Source organism: Chiloscyllium plagiosum, chromosome 21 (genome assembly GCF_004010195.1).
Source record: "Chiloscyllium plagiosum isolate BGI_BamShark_2017 chromosome 21, ASM401019v2, whole genome shotgun sequence".
Classification (NCBI taxonomy): domain Eukaryota; kingdom Metazoa; phylum Chordata; class Chondrichthyes; order Orectolobiformes; family Hemiscylliidae; genus Chiloscyllium; species Chiloscyllium plagiosum.
The window spans coordinates 48,553,661-48,575,406 of NC_057730.1; the positions used below are offsets into that span (position 1 = coordinate 48,553,661).

The following is a 21,746-nucleotide window of genomic DNA, read 5'->3' on the forward strand; positions in this document are numbered from 1 at the left end:
ACTTGGTAGGGGCTTCTGTTGGCTTTTCAGAGAAGGAGAATGGTCACACAGTACCTAGCCTTTGAATGGGGGCAGCAGCATCCCTTGGCATTGGCAGACAAAGCTGCCAAGGAGAACCTCCAGACGGCAATGGGCGGGGGGAGGGGGGCGGGGCAGTGAGTTAATATCAGATTTTGGGTGCAGTGGCCGTGAAGGGCAACACCTCTCCCTTGAGGCCGACATTTACAGTATTAGATCCAGATTGGCATCGATGAAGTGAAGGGCTGCCCCTGTGACATCTCACATCCCTCTGGTGAAGTGGAAGGCTTCACACAGCTCTCCTCGGTGTAGCCAGTGGCCTCAATGATGACTGTGTGGGATCTGTAATAAGTGGTCTTCACATTTCACCTTACCCTCCCCAGTTCCAATCCCACTGGTTCTGAGTGGATAGAAAACAAATCTTCATTCAAATTAAAAGCTTTGCCATGCAAACGTCTGAAATCAATTTTCAAATGGAGGCATGCTATTTCTGATTGGAAATAAAGCTAATTCCCATTTCATGCTGCTGTAGCAAAGAACTCAGCCTGTGATTGCTAAGTGGTGCATGTCTAGAATTCAGGAGAAAACCCCTGAAACAGATCCCTGAACACTAAGGGCAATTTAGCATGGCCAATCACCTAATCTGAACACCTTTGGACTGTGGGAGGAAACCAGAGCACCCAAAGGTAACCCACACAGACAGACGAGAATATACAAAGTCTGCACAAACCAGGTTGAAATCAAACCTAGGATGCTGGCACTATGAGGCAGTATGCTAACCACTGTGCCATCACGGCACCCAGATTCCTTTCAACTCATTTGCTAAGGACGTGAATATTTATTTGAGTTAACACTTGCTATTACTGTGTATATTTGTAGAAATCTATTTGTAGAAATTCTGGTCAAACAGCAGATGAATAAAATGAGAACTCAATCATAATTATTCATTATTTTTAAAGGTACATATCAATTCAGAGCTTTACACTGAGGGCTAGGTCTAACATAATAGTAATGTAATTTCCACGTACAGCAACAATGCTGTTTAACAAGTAACATTTCATCCTGTCTGCAGGAAATATGACATTAATCTTAAGACTTGCTTACATTTTAAATATCTGTTCAGAAAGGCTTTTCAAAAACATGAAGAATAGTTATTTTTTGAATCATCATTTCTATCTTTCTAATGGCCAATAATTCTGCACCGATCCACCAGAGAGCATCCCACCCAGACCCAGCTCCCCTATCCATCTAACCTGTGTGTCTTTGGACTGTGATACATTGGAAGAAAAACTGAACACACTGGAAGTATACAACAAAATCTAAAAATACTATGCAAGTGAAATGGATTTCAAATACTAATCAGCATGGAATCCTATTCAGAATAAGTTTGATTAAATGTTTTAATGGAAAATGGTAACCACACTTCACTCTTTTCAGCTGCTGATGGACTTGCAAAGGAAAGCTGCCTGACAACTTTAAACTTCAGAAGGAAAAATGAAAAGAGGCAATGTAAACTAAGTTAAAAATCACACAATACCAAGTTATAGTCCAACAGGTTTAATTGGAAGCACACTAGCTTTCGGAGCGATGCTCCTCTATCACCTGATGAAGGAGCGTCGCTCCGAAAGCTAGTGTGCTTCCAATTAAACCTGTTGGACTATAACCTTGAGTTGTGTGATTTTTAACTTTGTACACCCCAGTCCAACACCGGCATCTCCAAATAATGTAAACTAAATTATACAATTTCTAAAGTGGTTGGAAACAAATGGACCAGTGAATTCACAGATACAAATCTACACAGGCGGGTAGGTCACATAAATAAAAAGTCATTTGGGATCCTTGGCTTTATTAATTGACACACAAAGTACAAAGCAGGGAAGGTATACTAAAGTTTAAGAATCACCAATTAGGCCTTGGGAGGTAGTATTGTGTCCTGTCCAGACACCACATTTTATGAGATGACTATGGAAGTTGTGATCATTCTTTTTCAAAAAGCTTAATACATAATTGTTGCAAGATTAAGAACTGTATCGATGGAATAAACAGGCAGAAACTATCAGCAAGAGAATCAGTAATCTGAGGAAACAAAGATAATTGGCAAAACAGCCAGAAGGAAAACATTTTTTTATTTCAGTAAGATATTAAGCACAGCCTGATAGGATGATGGAAGGAGATTGAATGGTAGCTTTCAAAAGAGAGCAGGATAAAAACTTGATCAAGAAAAGAACAACAAGAGAATAGAGAAAGAAAGGCAGGAAAGTGGGATTAATCAGATACTTCTTCCAGAGTCTGGAACAGTTATGATTGGTTGAATGATTTTATAAAGCTTTATGATTTAATGACTTGCTGAATATTTCCAGCATTTTCTGTTTCTCGTTCAGATATTAAGCATATGTAATTTGTTTTTGTTTTGATTTTGATTTAACTTCCAATGATTTAACTTCCATGGGATGAAATATGAATGTGTCATGAACTGCAATATAAGTAGTTAATGAAATCACAACAACTACTCTGTTTTTAGTGCTTCACAAATTTATAAAGGAAAATTAATACAAGAATAAATTATGTTTTATACTTACATTTAACTTTACTGTTAACAGTGGAATTAAAGGAAAGGATATTGACTTGGGAATGATAAAATATCTTTTATGTTCTCATGGCCATTGTAACCCATTGGGTCATCCTGACTCATGCAATACAAAGGATTCCCTTGAAGGTCATAAATTTAACAAGGCCTCACACTTGTGTTGAAGCTGCAACTCCCTTAGGCCCCTCATTAGATCCTTCTGCTTCAATGCCTCATTGGTATTGCATATTTCCCCCCAAGTTCTCATGTTCTCCCTTATTCTGCCTGTTCCACTAGAAAAGTCTGATGTTTAGGGAAAACAAAATATCTATGACTACAGACAAAGGAAGCAGCTTGACAGGTACATTATCAAATTCTAATAATTTGCCTCCAGATCTTACAATAAGATCTTTCAGCTCTGATTTGCAAAGGCAAGACCTTGATATAATCTTTCATCTTGTATAACCACGTTGCAGAGCTCCTAGCATACACAACATCAGTGGAATGCAATCCTGGATCAGGTTCAGAAAGGGGGAACAAACTTGATTTGAGCTCAACAGCAACTTACATTTCTATAATGCCTTTAAAGGAGTAATGTAGCCCAAAGCACATTACAGAACTATTATCAAACAAAATTCAATACCAAGCCACTGAATAAGGTATCAGGACAGATTACTGATTATGTCGAAGAGTCAAAGACATTTTAAGCAGCAACTTTAAGAAGGAAATAGAGATGGAAAGATGTTTGGGAGGGAGTGTCAGTGCATACAGCTTAGACATCTGATGGCATCTCCTCCACTGGTGGGGAGATTGAAGTTTGAGATGTACCAAAATTGAAGTAGTACAAGGATCTTACTAGTTTCCAGGCCTGGAGGAGGTGATGGACTGAGGAAGGACAGAGGGCATGGAGGATTCATATCAAGGATGCGAACTTGAAGTTTGAGAGTTTGCTAAAATGGAATGAATTGTTGGTAAATTAACAGAATTGTGATGAGTGAACGACTTTGGCTGTGAGCTAGGATCCAGGCAGCAGACTTCGAGATCCCATGGTTTACAGAGGGTCAAAGATGGAAGGCTGACAAGATTGTATTGAAACACACAAGTCTAAAGATGACAGAACCTTAGATGAGGGTTTGCACAGGAAATGAGCCAAGGTTTGAGTGGAGTCTGGAGATCTGGAGATGGAAGTTTGGAGATCTGGTAAGAAATAGAAAGAATGGTCTGGAGCGCATCTTGGGGTCAAATAGGATACCAAAGTTGTGAGTAGTGCAGTTAAATCCTCTCACAATGCTAGTGTGGTCTCAATAAAATATTTCATTGCTGGGTGAGGCAGTCAAGAATATAAACTAATTTCATGCATTAAGCCGAAAACACTAAACACTTTCTTGGATTTCTCTTATACTGCCTTATTAATACTACATCTGACTTCTTCAAAACCTCTCACAAGGCAGGGATAGAAAATAAAGACTATTATGTTTTTTAAAAAAGGCTCGCTTTCTCGGAATATGGGTTGAAATGAGTTGCAAATGTTTGCGATCGAAAATGACAAATTAATTCATTTTATTAATGATAAATCATCTGTGGGACACATTGTCCTTCACAGAAAACAATGCATGATTATACAGAGAGACTGCTGGGTTGTGTTGGTATTGGTTATGGTTTGTAATATATTAAAATACTGTTAAATGTACATCACACAACATTGTGAGCTTTTTAGCAAAGCACTTTGAGTTTCTTTGTAGCTCTCTTCTGAATACATTTTCACTGCTAGTGTTTGCCAGCAATAACTTCCAAGGTAATGTAACAGCAAATCACAAAAACAATGTGAAACATTTCTGATGATATCAAAAGTATTTATCTTGGTTGAAACTGTCTGCGTCCCAGCTTATAGAATCATAGAGATGTACAGCATGGAAACAGACCCTTCGGTCCAACTCGTCCATGCCAACCAGATATCCCAACCCAATCTAATCCCAACCCAATCTAGTCCCACCTGCTAGCACCCAGCCCATATCCCTCCAAACCCTTCCTATTCATTGTTGTGGTTCTGTTTGCCGAGCTGGGAATTTGTGTTGCAGACGTTTCGTCCCCTGTCTAGGTGACATCCTCAGTGCTCGGGAGCCTCCTGTGAAGTGCTTTTGTGATCTTTCCTCCGGCATTTATAGTGGTTTGAATCTGCCGCTTCCGGTTGTCAGTTCCAGCTGTCCACTGCAGTGGCCGGTATATTGGGTCCAGGTCGATGTACTTATTGATTGAATCTGTGGATGAGTTCCATGCCTCTAGGAATTCGCTGGCTGTTCTCTGTTTGGCTTGTCCTATAATAGTAGTGGGTAAAAACAATGACTGCAGATGCTGGAAATCAGATTCTGGATTGGTGGTGCTGGAAGAGCACAGCAGCTCAGGCAGCATCCGAGGAGCAGTAAAATCGACATTCTGGCAAAAGCCCTTCATCAGGAATAATAGTAGTGTCCTATAACAGGAAGACAGCTAACGATCCGCATCCATGAACACCAACTAGCCATGAAACGACATGACCAGCTATCCTTAGTAGCCACACACTCAGATGACAAGCAACATGAGTTCGACTGGGACAACACTACTATTATAGGACAAGCCAAACAGAGAACAGCCAGGGAATTCCTAGAGGCATGGCACTCATCCACAGATTCAATCAATAAGCACATCGACCTGGACCATATATAACGGCCACTGCAGCGGACAGCTGGAACTGACAACCGGAAGCGGCAGGTACAAATCATTATAAATGCCAGAGGAAAGATCACAGAAGCGCTTCACAGGAGGCTCCCAAGCACTGAGGATGTCACCTAGACAGGGGACGAAACGTCTGCAACACAAATTCCCAGCTCGGCGAACAGAACCACAACAGCAAGCACCAGAGCTACAAATCTTCACGCAAACTTTGAACCTTCCTATTCATATACCCATCCAGATGCCTTTTAAATGTTGTAATTGTACCAGCCTCCAACACTTCCTGTGGCAGCCCATTCCACACACACACCACCCTCTGCGTGAAAAAGTTACCCCTTAGATCTCTTTTATATATTTCCCTTCTCACGCTAAGCCTATGCCCTCTAGTTCTGGACTCCCCCAGGGAAAAAACTTTGTCTATTTATCCTATTCATGTCTCTCATGATATTAAAAACCTCTATAAGGTCACCCCTCAGCCTCCAACATTCCAGGGAAAACAGCCCCAGCTCATTCAGCCTCTCCCTATCGCTCAAATCCTTCAACCCTGGCAACATCCTTGTAAATCTTTTCTGAACCCTGTCAAGTTTCACAACATCCTTCCAATAGGAAGGAGACCAAAATTACATGCAATATTCCAAAAGTGGCCTAACCAATGTCCTGTACAGCCGCAACATGATCTCCCAACTCCTGTACTCAATACTCTGCCCAATAAAGGAAAGCATACCAAACGCCTTCTTCACTATATTATACACAGCAAGTTTTGGCACCAGAGTCTTAGCAGCAAAAGTCCCTATGTTTATGCTAATAATTCAGCTGGAAAATATATAACATACTTGCATACTGACACGAATACTGAGTCACAGCAATCTTTTACCTAATTTCCCTGAAAAATTAAGGGGTATCAATTCCTGAGGGTATATTGAATTTTTACTGCATCTGATTTTTACTGCTTCATAGCAATGCAACGGGAATATAGTTTCTCCAATGACTGCAGAGTAAAGTTACCCTCGTCCCAGAGGGCGACTCTCTCATTAGAGAGGGATGACTGGCAGTTTAACCCAAAAGTCACCACACCTCAGGCAAGGGAAGAGGTTGAGAAGGAGAGACCTTCACGGTAATCTCAGCCATTGAACCTCAGGAATCAAACCCTATGCTGTTGGTGTCTCTCCATATTGCAAACTAGCTCGGTTGACCAACTCCCATTGGGTAGAGACATTGGGAATGCATTAAAAATGATCACCACCAGTGCCAAATGAAGAGGAAAACACACTTTCGGTGTCAAGAAGAAATAGTGAAGCCTCTATAAATGATGAATTAATGATGTGTTTGTGCACTTATTTGGGTTAGCTTAAGTCTAAGTCAAGTCAAGAACTATAACAACCAGTAATTATACAATACTTGTAATCGGGGAATGCCCCAGGGTGCTCATTTAGAACATTGTTAGAGAAATATTGATGCTATGGCACGTAAATAAATATCGGCTTTTGAACAAAGTTTTTCTCAAATAGATTGGTTTTAAGGTGTATCTTAAAGAATGCAACCCATAGGAAGAGATGGGAATTTTATATGTTAAAGGACCTACCATTGAACTGCATAACTTAAAATTACAGGAATTATTTTCCCATTGTATTAGTGAAGCATTAGTCTCATTATTTTTTCAACACAATCCATCTCTCTTTGGTGTACAGAGCATATGTTTACTAGAGATTCTGCATCAGTGATGGATCTGCTGGCTGGTTGAGTGATATGTTGCAGTTGTTCATCTTCCAACAAAACTAATCTCTTTCTGCCCAGAGCTTTAATTTTATGTTAAGCTCTCTGTTGTTAGAATAGTTAGACCAGTGTGACACGATGGACCAAAGAGCCTTTATCAGTGCAATAGATCTTTAAGACACTATTGTGTTTTTGCAGTCCACCTTACAATGACCAAAATCACAGCAGCTATCTCTCTCAATAGGCCCATTTTGTTCTTGAATGAAAGCACGTTAATTCCGCAACACATTGGCAATAACAATGCCATGTCACCATTCCACTTTCAGCATCGAAGGAAGCCTTCTGACCCACTCTGTCTGTGCCATGTAAGTATCTTCAAAGTAAAGTAATAAGTCTTGAAATTTCCATTGCCAGTTAAGATCTTATTCCCTTATTCAGTGGAATGCCTGCTTGGTCAATATGCTTCATCCATTTCATCTGTTTATAATGTTAGTTAGGGTAGTGAAGAAGCCATTTGGTATGATTGTCATTATTGATTAGTGCATTGAGTATAGAAGTTGGGATGTCATCCTGCGGCTGTACAGGACATTGGTTAGGATACTTTTGGAATACTGCATTCAATTTTGGTCTCCTATAGGAGAGTTGCTGTTAAAGTTGAAAGAGTTTAGAAAAGATTTACAAGGATGTTGGCAGGGTTGGAGGGTTTGTGCTACAGGGAGAGTCTGAATATGCTGGGGCTGTTTTCCTTGGAGCATTGGAGGCTGACTTTATAGAGATTTATTAAATCATGAGGGGCATGGATAGGGGGAAGAGACAAGGCTTTTTTCACAAGGTAGGGAGTCCAAAATAAGAAGGCACAGGTTTAAAGGTGAGAGGGGAAAGATGTAAAAGGAACCTATGGGGCAACTTTTTCACACAGAGGGTGGGTGTATGTATGGAATGAGCTGCCAGAGGAAGTGGTGGAGGCTGGTACAATTACAACATTTAAAAGGCATCTGGATGGGTATATGAATAGGAAGGATTTAGAGGGATATGGGCCAAATGCGGGCAAATGGGATTAGGTTAATTTAGTATATCTGGTCAGTATGGACGAGTTGGACCGAAGGGTCTGTTCCTGTGCTGCACAACTCTATGACTTTATGACTCTAATTCTTAAAACAACTAGACAGGTTGTTTTGATGCACTCTTGGCCAAGCTGTCAAGGAACATGAGCCTTTTTTTTTAACGTAAAGTTGTTTATTCTACTGAATCTTTAAAGATGGGTTTTAACAACATAGTGCCTTTTTTTTTAAAAAAAATATTTTTTCTTGATGCAAAGACATGAATAGGTACATGTCTGAAAATTCATTCTGTTTGTTTACAATGAACTTGAATCAGCAATATAAAGGGTGCCTCATGTAGGATACTATAAAAGCTGCTTTTTTTTTTTGACAAGCAATTATCTTTACTTGAGTAATCACAATGTTTCCTGAATGTAATAACTTGTGATAGAGGATTTCCTCTGAGGCCTACATGACAACAAGGTTGTGTGAGTGGAATTTACTATGAAAGCGTGTGAAATGCTTACAAGGATCTATTTCCCAGATTACCTATGGGTGAGCTTCATGTATTCAGCGCAATGTAGTTGCAAGGAGGACTGCTTGCAAGTCTTCAGGTTGATTACAGAATTGTGCCAGCAAAGACACGAAGAACATTTATTTGTATACAACATGGCAAAGTTATATTGCCTCACTTTCCGGAGCACTTCAATCACTCACAAACATTACACAATAAGAATCCAATTGAAGAGTTGAGGACAGCAAATTGCAAGAAAACTACATTTAAGAGTGAGGAAATGTAAAATGTTGACGTCACCCGGTAATAAACCCTCACCCCTTAAAAATGAGTACAAGCATCACATAAAATTGTAACTGTACTTACCATCTGAACATTTCTTAATTTTCTATTTGAATAAAAGATTGTAGGTATGAAACCAGAATGAAGGTGACAAATGTTCTGATTAGAAATGTTAAACTGGCTAAAGCACAGCAATGGCATTGGGTTAAAATCTTGGAGTTGCCTTCCTCACAGCACCAAATGGACTGCAATGGTATAAATAGTCAACTCACCACTACCTTCTCAAGGCAGATGTGGGTACAGCAGATGCTGGATATTAGAGTTAAGATTAGAGTGGTGCTGGAAAAGCACAGCAGGTCAGGCAGCATTGGAGGAGCAGGAAAATCGACGTTTCGGGCAAAAGCCCTTCATCAGAGCTGATGAAGGGCTTTTGCTCGAAACGTCGATTTTCCTGCTCCTCCAATGCTGCCTGACCTGCTGTGCTTTTCCAGCACCACTCTAATCTTGACTCACTACCTTCTCAAGGGCAACCAAGATGGGTGATAAATGCTGGCTCAGCCAGCGACACCCATATTCTGTGAATTAGTTAAAACACATAAACATACACAGACAAAAACAGCCCATTTAAAGTGTTACTTTCTGATTAAAGACCAAAGCCTAACAACTGTTTGGATGTGTTTTTATTCACATTGTCAAGTTGAATGATTTGCAATAAGGGAAAATTACCACTCAATCAGAACAAGAGGAAAGAGGAAGAAATGGAAATGCGATTACTATCTGGTCCTGTTGTAAATCAACAATTCAGTATCATTAACAGTGGCAGTGGAGATTCCCAATTCTCATTCTTGAACTTCACAATCCAGGTAAATGTGTGGGAAAGCATATACTTCAACACAATTATATGATCATTAAAGGGATCCTGAGTCCCATGATAAAAATCGAACATTGGTAGGCTGTTTGCTCTCTGATCAGGTGACTGGCTTATCTAAACCCTGTTCCCCTGAAACAGTTCAAAACAAACCTTTTCCCAGGTGCGTTCCTTGTTTAGTACAATCACCACAAGTTTAGGGTTGGCCTGGTATCCATCGCGTGTGAAGGAGAGATCTTTGCCATTCCAGGTCACGTTCATCATAAACCTGAAAGAAATTAGTGGAAGGAATGAATAGAAAACAGCAAGTATTAGCTGGTCCAGCTTGGAGTTTTGAATAATAAAACATGCTATGTTTTGTTGACTTTATTTTATATTTTTTTCAATTCCTGCTTTAAACACGATATTTTGTGAGTTTAAACATTAAACATTGGTGTTGTTTTGAACACTGGAGCAACATAACTACACGTAAGTTAAAAATCACACAACACCAGGTTATAGTCCAACAGGTTTAACTGGAAGCACTAGCTTTCGGAGCATTGCTCCTTCATCAGGTTGTCACCGCCTGATGAAGGAGCAATGCTCCGATAGCTAGTGCTTCCAATTAAACCTGTTGGACTATAACCTGGTGTTGCATTATTTTTAACTTTTTACACCCCAGTCCAACACCAGCATCTCCAAATCATGACTACCATCTACATGTAAGTTGTATGTGATCAATTTAAAAAATCCTCTACGTCACTTGAATTAATTTCTATTACTTCATCTAAGCTGTAGATAAAATATAATCAGTTCATGGTAGTGTCTCTCATTGATCTCTCAATCTTCATGGCTGGTAATTAACTCTTGGGTGCAAGCCTCATACAACTTCTCGGATCTTAAACCATGGATACTTGGCCAGCAAATGATGAATGTGTTAAAATACACATCTCACAAAATGTCATCAGTACTTGTTAGTGTGCAACTTGCATGCGGAGCTTTCGAATATATTAATGGTTACATTTGTTTTGACAGTTTCATCATGCATGTATTAACTATTTATGACAAAAATGTTAATATTTTTATGGAACAAGTTCATTTTTATTGCCAAAATATTGTGGGTTTGTCAAGTATTAATTATTAGCACATAACCACTTCTCTGGCAGCTCATTCCATACACGTATCAAACTCCGCATGAAAAAGTTGTCCGTTATGGTCTCTTTTATATCTTTCCCCTCTCACGCTAAACCTATGCCCTCTAGCTCTGGACTCGCCCACTCTAGGAAAAAGACTTTGACTATTTATCTTGTCCATGCCCCTTAGGATCTTATAAACCTCTACAAAGTCACCCCTCAGCCTCCAACGTTCCAGGGAAAACAGCCCTAGCCTATTCAACCTCTCCCTATAGCTCAAACCCTCCAACCCTGGAAACATCCTTGTAAATCCTTTCTGAACCCTGTCAAGTTTAACAACATCCTTCCAATAGGAAGGGGTCCAGAATTGCATGCAATATTCCAAAAGTGGCCTAACCAATGTCCTGTACAGCCGCAACATGACCTCCCAACTCCTGTACTCAATACTCTGACCAATAAAGGAAAGCATACCAAACACCTTCTTCACTATCCTATCTACCTGCGACTCCACTTTCAAGGAGCTATGAACCAGCACTCCAATTGAAGGGAGAGAAAAACTGAGTTAATGCTGTGAGTGCTGTATGACTGTCAGAACTCTAAAGAAGTTCTCTGAAGAATTCTGAAGAAAAGTAATTTTGGATTTGTTTTTCATAGGTGCTATCGGACCTGTTGAGATTCTCCAGCATTCTGAGCATTTAGAACATAGAACATAGAACAATACAGCACAGAACAGGCCCTTTGGCCCTCAATGTTGCACCGACCTGTGAACTATTCTCGGCTCATCCCCCTACACTATCCCATCATTATCCATGTGCTTATCCAAAGATTGTTTAAACCTCCCTAATGTGGCTGAGTTAACTGCATTGGCAAGTAGGGCATTCCACATCCTTACCACTATCTGAGTAAAGAACCTGCCTCTGACATCTGTCTTAAATCTATCACCCCTCAGTTTGTAGTTTCGCCCCCACAACTTTCACTGTCTACCCTATCTAATCCTCTGATCATCTTGTATGTCTCTTATCAAATCCCCTCTTAGCCTTCTTCTTTCAATTTAGTCAGGTTATTCCTGAGTTTAGGACTTAACTGACTAATAACCCAGTTGCTAACGGAAGACAAGAACTTCTGCCATCTTTAGCCCAATGTTGTCCAAGCTACCGGCCTCCCTCTTAACCCAGATAGTAAGTGGTGGAAGTCAATACAGCTGAACACAATCCATATCTCATCTGTTTTCTATTCTTCCTAATATCTCATGCTGATATGAGATGGCTGAGAGTTTAAGTGCCTCTACTGCTGCCTTGGTTATGGTAATCTTACTGGATACTGACCAGGGGTGAATTTAACTAAATTCTGCTCTGACAGCTTGGATCTTTGGGACTTTTATCCAATGGACTGATTGGGTGAGTTTCAGATTTCCATCACCAGCTTATTTTGCTTTTATCTGCGTTATTTTGTCTTCAAGGTTAAATCATTTTGATCATTTGCTTTTACATTTTTACCCCTGGATTTTACAATGTACAGAGGAGCCTCGATTATCTGGCATTCGATTATCCGAATTTCGGATTATCCAGACAAAATCGCAAGGTCCTGATGCTTGGCTAAACTGTGTTATCCGGCATTCTATTATCCGAACAAAATAATCCCCGCCCATATCATTCGGATAATTGAGGTTCCTCTGTATTTGAAACACGTGATTGAAAAAGGTGGAAATACTTTAACAGGTCACACAGAATCTGTGGTGAGAGAAAGCGAGTTAATGGATGGGATTTTGCTGCTTCTCTCCTGGCGTGTTCAGAGGCAGGAAGGACGTGTTATTGAATAAGCCTTCAACTCACTGCCTCCCATCCTCCCCCACAAAGCAGTTGAGGGGTGGAAAAGCCTTGCTACGCCATTGCTCCTTAACTGAGTCTCTCAATGATTTCATCTCCTGCCACTGGAATAGGCCAATGTCAGGTGGGGCTTTTGAGTTGCACTGTACAGGACATATCAACTCCGTGGCATGCTTGGGTGGTTCCTATGTTGGCAGGGACCTTGTTCAAAGGTATTCAGGATCGCCAGCAGCCCCTTTGTCCTTGCTACTGAGTACCCTTACCACCCCTCACACTGTGACTCCCATGGACGGCCTGCCCCTGGTTACTACATATACGTTAGAAATGAGGAGGAATTTCTTCTCTCAGGAGGGTTGTGAATCCGTTCAATTCTTTACCCCAAAGGACTGTCGGGGCTGAGACCGGACAGATTTTAATCAGGAGGGGAATCAAAGGTTATGGGGAAAAGGAAAGAGGAATCAAGGATTATTAAATCAGCCATGGGCTCATTGAATAGGGTAGCAGACTTGATGGGCTGAATAGCCTATGTCGGCTCCTATGGCTGTGGTTTTGAGCATGTAAACCTGCTTCCTCCACAGAATCCATTTTAGATCAATTGAGAGACATGGCAGAAGGGAAGGTCTGTGACTGTATGTTAAACAGGAGAAATTAATGACAAAAGAGCATAATGCAGGACCAATGAGAGTGGCAACTGGCTATTAGAACAAAAGGGTTTTCCACTATCCATAGTATATGGCTTGTCTTTAGATATCAAATCTTACCGCAGAATACCAAAACAAATGAAAAAAGGAGTGATTGTGCTTTACAGTCTAATCTCATTATGATAAAGCCTCCAGAACTGGCAAGTGGTTTACATCAGAGTTTTGGCTTGTTAACATTTACAGTAACAAACAACGTGCCTTCTGACAGCAAAACTATGTTTGAGCACAAGTTAATAATAGGGACAAAATTTTATCTACAAGTATCATTGTGGTGGAAGAGCTACTTTGATCATCAGAAAGCTTTTTGTTCGTACAATGAGAATTTTGTTTACACTTGTGCGAGCAACTCCTTTGGCTCCAAGGTTTTATTGAGGAGACAAACACATCTCAGATTATTATACTGGAGAGCTTTCATCGATTGGACTGTTTGTTCTATTTGAGACTTGAGTAATAATAGAAACTTCTGTTGCATGTGCCCTTTGGCAAAATTAACAGGATATAAAACTAAGGGCAAATGAAATATTATCACATTCTCTTCTGAGTGATGTAAACAATCATCGCACAGTTCCCTCAAGGAATCCAGATGGACCCCATCCATGATAGTTTTCTTTCTCCTTGCCACAACATTACAAATATTTCAGGAAGAAAGCTGAAAGAATTTATTGAAATAAATGCAGAACATGCATTGCCCCTAAATGGTATCAAAGGGTCAAACAGAAAACTAGACAAACATCAAAACTGCAGACAGAAATATAAACAGTAAGATTATTTCACCACAAACACCCTTTAGGGAAGGAAAAGTGCCAAGTGTACTCTGAAATGGCCTAGCAAACCATACTGTCCATGCTCAATTATGGTTGGGCAATCAATGCTGGCACAGCCAGTGATGCGTACATCCTATAAATAAAACAACTATTTACATCTAGAGAAACCAGAGAATAGATGAGAATCCAAAAGGTTGCAAATGGAGCTCAAATGGAAGAAAAGTTTTTTTTTCATTGGTTTTGGACATCACTGGCAAGGGTATCTCTACTTGCCATTGAACTGAATGGCTAACTAATGCACTTCAGAAAGGACTTACGAGTCCAACATGTTGGTACTGGTCTGGAGTCACACCAGGTAAGTAGGGAGAGTGGTGCTGGAAAATCACAGCACCACACTCTCGACTCTGATCTCCAGCATCTGCACTCCTCACTTTCTCCTAGTCACACCAGGTAAGTATCATAGATTTCCTTCCCTGAAGTACATTAATGAAAGAAATAAGTTTTAAAGCAATCAATAATAGTTTCATGGTCACTATCACTAAGGCTAACTTTCAATTCTGCACTTTATTAACTTAAATTTTGCCAGCTGCCATGGTGGGATTTGAACCTGTTTCCAATGATACAATCACAACATACCCATCTCCGGTCTTAACATAACACAGCATCAAACAGTAAATGTCTTCTCTCCACTTACTCACATAAGCATGCTTCTCCGAAATTTTCATTGTGTCTTTCCCATCTCCAGGATGTTCCAACACGTTCCACAGCCAAATAAGTTAAACTTAGTCACTATTGTAACATACACAGCAAGGTCCCAGAAATGGCACTTAAATCAATGATGAGTTAATCTGTTTGAGTGATATTGCTGAGCGGCCAAAACACTTCCCAAACTCCTTTGCATTCGTTAACAAAGATATTTTACCATTCAACTTCCTTGACTTAGACCAATTTCTCAGCACTGGGGAATTCTAGAGCTCTTACCAGAGAATCCCCAGAGAAAAATGAATAAATGGAGTCCAGTGGCAGGTTAGACCATTTACCGGGCCCATCTTCCTGTGGGTTGCATTAGTCTCCTATCAAGGTTATGATCGTAGCCTGTGGTAACTCCAGAAGAATTTCATGATCAGAATGAGCAATATGAGAGGCCGATGTGATGTAATGTGATGTTTCTATTAGTTTTATACCATTTTGTGGAGATTAGGGGAACAAGGCAACTCAATAATCTGAGCGAAATCTCTTCATATCTAGTATTAACAGAGTCCACCTTCAGAGAATTGAAGAATTGTACTAGCGAAAGACATGAAGGGCTGATTTTTCAGATTTTCATGCTGACATGTTGGGTCAGTTTGATAACTCAGGAAGCCTGACTGGAAAGGAACACGGTTTATTGTTGTACACTAAAATAGAGCCACAACTCATGACATATATAGGCGAGCACCAGGCCAGGACAAGTAGTTCTACAGACCGTTCTTTTGTTGTTTTTGACCTATTTTCTAATCAGAGGTGTTAGTACATGCCTCTGGAGCAGGTGGGACTTAAACCTGGGCCTTCGGATTCGAGGTACGGACACTACCACTGCACCACAAGAGGGTGGCCAGGGGTAGGGACATAAAGAGCTCAGGTGTTGAGTTCCAGCTGGGGACACCATTGCCTGTTACCAAGGGGACTCATACGCAACAAGCTCCACAAGAACATTAATTAGTGATTCTTAATGGGACCTGTAGAGGTTATCACAGTCAGGAAGTACAGACCTGGACTATTTTCAGGTCCTGTATCTAATCCCTGTAAAGAATGGGGAATCAGAATTAACTCTTGGTTTTGTGGGAAACCCCTTAATTGGAGTTGGGCTTGGTGGCCATTTCAGAGCCACAGAGGACAAGGATGGAGACAGGACGGATGAAATGCAGACTCAATCTAAACTCCCCGTGGCAACCATTACAATTGCTGCTATGTGAGCTTACAGAAGATTTCAATAATGCCTGGCACTGTACTGGGGCATCAATGAAAAACCGAATGTCTGGCAGAGGAGTATGGCAGACCCTCAGTGCTCAGGTAAACCTGGAATGATGCCTAAGGTCATGAGGGGGAACTGCAGGAGGAGCTCACCCATTCAGGCAGAACAGGCTTAGCCTGAGATAGCAGCCCCTGAGACTGGCGAAGGGCTGTCAATGGATCAAAACTCAAAATGCAAAATGGAAAATCTGATGCCATGAGAGGTATCCCTAGCAAACCTTAATTTCTAACAACGTCCTGTCATTTGAACTTCAAAAGGAGGCAACTAAATGGTAATCTTACAGGTATATTAATTAGTAATTGTTATATTGTGAAGTAAATGATGATGAAAATTTACAGATCTGAAATATTAACTGTTTTTCTCTCCACAGTTACTGTCAGACCTGACAAATATTTACAGCATTTTCTGTTCTGATTTATGGAACAAATGTTTTTCTGGATCTGATACCTCTCATTCAACAGGGTCCTTAAATTTTCTTCTTCGAAACTGTGTCATTCCAAATTTTGGGTACCTCATTGGGATGGACACCTCTGCTGGTCTTCCATCCCAGAAGGTTTAGCTGGTGAATGAGGCACACAGGTCCATGTCATCATGTATACTTCAAATGGAGCTCCAGCACACCAACTATTTCCATTTCCAAGTGCTACATTTTTTTTAGCTGGCTTCATCCCCTTTGATAGCCACCATCCCCAAATTTCTTGAGATTTGAAGGTGGGTGAATGCCCTGTCCCATCACATTTCCAGGGGTAAAGAACTACCCCAGCAATTTGTGGGTGCTCTTTTGATGCTTGCGTGCCCTTAAGTTGTTGTCATATGCTGCAGAGACATCAAAAATGATATATTGGATTACATCAGAGGGAGATAAACTGAATAAAATCTGCAGCTAAAATCTAATAACTATAGAAAGTCATTGGATTATGTACCTTTCAAAGCAGATTACTTCAGTGAAAACCTGAAGAATAGAGGCAGGTTCTATCGTACCCCTGTGTGCACATCATTTTTACAAGATCAGCACTCAGCTTTGACGCCCTTTGTTCAATGAGCTAACACTTCCCTGCTGTTTTACCAGACAATATACAATGCATTGCTGCCTCATTTGAAAGCCCTCTTACCAGACTCGCAGTGTGCCAGCTCCTTCAAAATCATGCTGCAGCAGCAAATTGTGATGCCGATCTATTGCTGCCAACAAGCTTCCATCGCAAGAAATTATAAGACAGTTCCTATCTCTGTGATACAGCAATGATGTGCTTATACTAGCTTGAGAGTTATGTCAGTAGTAAGATGATGGGGCAGTCAAAGACAAGCAGTTCCACATTAGGACCCTGGACCTCTCAAACTAGTTGCAGTCCATTGAGTCACTTGCTTATCACAGGATTGTACAATAAAAAGTGTGTGTATCAAAAGATTTGGTGCTGAAGGGCAGTCAGGTTGGCTGTTAAGTGTCCCCTGAGATCGATGAATAATGCAGCAGTTTGTAATTTAATTATCACTATGTTTATAGGTTCTGGCAGCTGGCAAAGAACAAAGGTCTGAGAGGAAGTGAACTGTACATCAAACTTCGAAAAATACAAACTGTTCTCTTCATAATAATTTAACTGGGACAACAGCTAAACTGCCATACAACCACACACCAACAACTACTTTATTTATGTAGCAAACTTAACTTTGTAAGGTTTTTGACAGGAAGGAGATCAGATAAAATTTGAGAGCAATCATAAGGGTTTATCGTGAGAAGTAATGAAACGTTTGGTCGAAACATTGGGTTTTAGGAATTCATTGGAGGAAGGGAGAAAGAGGCAAAGAGACAGTAGGGTTCAGAGAGAAAAGTTTAAGATATCGACTGCTAAAGACATGACTGCCTGTGGAGGAGTAATTGAAATTAGAGATGTGAAAGAGGCCAAAACTGCAGCAGAGTAGAGGTCTTGGAGGGTAACAAGACTGGAGGGAAGTGACAAAGATAGGAATGGGTGATTCCTTGGGAAAACCAGGAACTAAAGCTTGTAAAGCGACTGTTTCTGTTATTTTAATACATATTCCTTCACTCGTCCCTTTTCTGGGTGATATGTGATGCATTAGCAACAGGGAATGAAATATCAGTGATTACACTCTCTGCTTCCCACATAGATTCATGCAAGATAAAGTTCCTTCTTTGGGAACCAGTTAAATATAAATTGTCATATTAATGACAATGGTCTAACAATCAGTCACTTGCTGAGATTGATTAACTCCAGGAGTTAGTTTAATAAAAGCAGTGAAACACATAAAAGTTATGAAGTAGATATTTCAGCAAACCAACTAATTTCGGTGTTTAATAAATTCAGAAAGTGCTGGAGAAACTCATTAGGTCTGGCAGCTTCCATGGAGACAGAAAGAGAGATTTTTTTTATGTCCAATATGATTCTTCTTCAGAACTGAAACGGACTGGAAAATGGAGGGTTTTTTTCAGCTGCAAACAGAGGGGGAGACGGAGTGCGTTTAACAGATTGTGAGAGTGCCCCGAGCAAAAGACACACAGGGGGTGTTAATAGTGGTGATAAAGATGTAAAATGAATGAAATGACAGATGTGAGAAAGAGAAAATGGGTCTGTTCTGCTGAAACAAAAATCAGCAAGACACAAACAAGGCAAAGCTAAGGAGGGTAGTGTAAAAAACAATGGAGGTGAGAGATCAAGTTGTGGAACTCAGTATTGAGTCCTAGAAGTCAGATGGTGCTGAAGTGGAAAATGAAGTGCTGTTCCTCCAGCTTGTATTGAGCATCTCATTTTCTTTTGCTGAATAAATAGGTATGAAAGCATTTCACTATGAAAGCTAAAGCTAATGTTTTCTGCTGACAGTTGGCCTCAGAGTTTTGGATGCCCTAGATGGGCTATGAGAAAGTAAGAGCCAAAAGGTGTCACGCTGGAAAAGCACAGCCGGTCAGGCAGCGCCCGAGGAGTAGGAGAGTCTACGTTTTGAGCATAAGCTCTTCATCAGACGTGGGCTATGACTTTGGCACCTCCTCAGCTCCTCCACCAGCCCCATATTCAATTTGTAGAAAAAAGGTACCCTTTGGGTGTAGGTTTGCTTGTTGAGCTGGAAGGTTGATTTTCAGACATTTTGTCACCATACCAGGTAACATCTTCAGTGAGCCTCTGAATGAAGCACTGGTGGTGTAGCCCGCTTTCCATTTATATGTTTGAGTTTCTGAGGGGTGGTGATGTAATTTCCGGTGGTGACATCATTTTCTGTGGTGACGTCATTTCCTGTTCTTTTTTCTCAGGGAGTGGTAAATGGGATCAAAGTCAATGTGTTTGTTGATAGAGTTCTGGCTGGATTGCTGTGCTTCAAGAAATTCTCGAGTGTGTCCTAGTTTGGCTTGCCCTAGGATGGATGTGTTGTCCCAGTTGAAGTGGTTTAGATTAGATTAGATTAGATTACATTACAGTGTGGAAACAGGCCCTTCGGCCCAACAAGTCCACACCGACCCGCCGAAGCGAAACCCAGCGATACCCCTACATTTACCCCTTACCTAGCACTACGGGCAATTTAGTATGGCCAATTCACCTGACCCTGCACATCTTTGGACTGTGGGAGGAAACCGGAGCACCCGGAGGAAACCCACGCAGACACAGGGAGAATGTGCAAACTCCACACAGTCAGTCGCCTGAGTCGGGAATTGAACCCGGGTCTCAGGCGCTGTGAGGCAGCAGTGCTAACCACTGTGCCACCGTGCCGCCCACGGTGTTCTTCCTCATACTAAATAAAGTATGTGACCCATCTCACTAGTATCCTTACATACGGATGAGGAAGAGTGGGTCACATACTTTATTTAGTATCCTTTATTTACTTATCAAGGAAAAGTTTAATTTGGCACCCTGAGAAGGCTGATGCCCTATGCAGCTGCTTAGTTCAGCTTTTTAGTCCAGCTGGCCTTGTTCCCAGATCATATTTGAGTAGTTGGACTGCAGGTTTTGATTCAAGTACAACCTGCTTGCCTTTTTGTAGCAAGCATGTTCAGAGATCTTTCTGCGAAACATCTATTTGCAGAATCATTGTCTCTCTGGAGTAGAATAGCACAATTGCAAGCTTGATGTTTTTAAAATGGACAGGTACTGCTGGTCTTTGCATCTTTGGAAAGCTACATCTCTATTCAGTAACTCCCCTTCGAATCCAAGCAAAATTGGAAATGCACAGTCTCAAGAAATTAAAGAGACCTTGGCATCTTTGAAGATCATACTTGTGTTGAGGAGGCAGCAGTGATTTATATTCTCGACTTTACTTGGATCAGGATGCATGCTTATACTCAAATAAAAAGACCATACATGTTGATCACATATTGATGTGACTTTCCTGGCAGCTGAATATTAATTCTTCATTCTGTGCAGCATGAGTTGATGAGTTTTCTATTCATTTGTGGGATGTGGGTGTCACTGAGCTGGCCTGCATTGATTACCTGCCCCTAATTGCTCTTGTGAAGGTGGTGGTGAGCTGCCCTCTTGAACCGCTGTACTCCACCTACTGTGGGTTGACCCACACTGCCATTAGGGAGATAATTCCAGGATTTTGACCCAGTGGCAGTGAAGGAACAGTGATATGTTTCCAAGTCAGGGTGGTGAGTGGCTTGGAAGAGCACTTGAAGGTGGTGGTGATCTCATGTATCTGCTGCCATTGTCCTTCTAGGTGGAAGTGGTCATGCATTTGGAAGATGCTGTCTGAGGATCTTTGGTGAATTTCTGCAGTGCATCTTGTAGATAGTACACACTGCTGTTCCTGAGCATTGGTGGTGGAGAGAGTGGACGCTTATGGATGTGGCGCCAATCAAATAGGCTGCTTTGTCCTGGATGGTGTCAAGCTTCTTGAGTGTCGTTGAGGCTGTACCCATACAGGCAAGTGGGAAGCATTCTAAGACACTCCTGACTTGTGCCTTGTAGAGGATGGGCAGGCTTCGGGGATCAGGAGATGAGTTACTCGCCGCAGTATTATTAGCCTCTGACCTGATTTTGCAGCCAACGTGCTTATGTGGCGAGTTCCATTGAGTTCCTGGTCAATGATAACCCCTAGGATGTGGATAGTGGGGGATTCAGTAATGGCAACATCATTGAATGTCAAGGGGCAGTGGTTAGATTGTCTCTTATTGGGGATGGTCATAGCCTTGTGTTTATGTGCTGTATATGTTACTTGTCACTTATTAGCCCAAGCCTGGATATTATCCAGATCTTCTTGCATTTGAACATGGACTGCTTTAGTACCTGAGGAGTCACAAATGATGTTGAACATTGTGCAAGCATTGGCAAACATCCCCACTTCTGGCCTTATGATGGAGGGATGGTCGTTGATGAAGCAGTGGACAGTGGTTGGCCCTAGGCTACTACCCTGAGGAACTCCTGCAGAGATGCCCTGGAGCTGAGATGACGCACCTTCAGAATGCATGACCAACTTCCAATGTGCCAGTATGACTCCAACTTATGGAGAGTTTGCCCCCGATACCCACTGATTCCAGTTTTGCTAGGGCACACTCAGTCAAACACAGCCTTGATGTCAAGGGCTGTCATTTCCACCTCCCCTCTGGAATTCAGCTCTTTTCTCCATTTTTCAACAAGGCTCTAATGAGATCAGGACCTGAGTGGCTCTGCTGGAACC

At 41.2% G+C, this 21,746-nt stretch overlaps 1 protein-coding gene across 2 annotated transcripts in view; it reads right to left on the reverse strand.

Annotated features, from left to right (window-relative positions):
• The window catches only part of grin2aa (glutamate receptor, ionotropic, N-methyl D-aspartate 2A, a), a 170,983-nt gene that overhangs the window by 130,463 nt on the left and 18,774 nt on the right, over positions 1 to 21,746 (reverse strand). For both annotated transcript variants that reach the window (XM_043712001.1, XM_043711999.1), the window contains exon 2: positions 9,864 to 9,978. In XM_043712001.1, the coding sequence (XP_043567936.1) occupies positions 9,864 to 9,978 (115 nt within the window). The remainder of the gene's footprint in view (positions 1 to 9,863; positions 9,979 to 21,746) is intronic.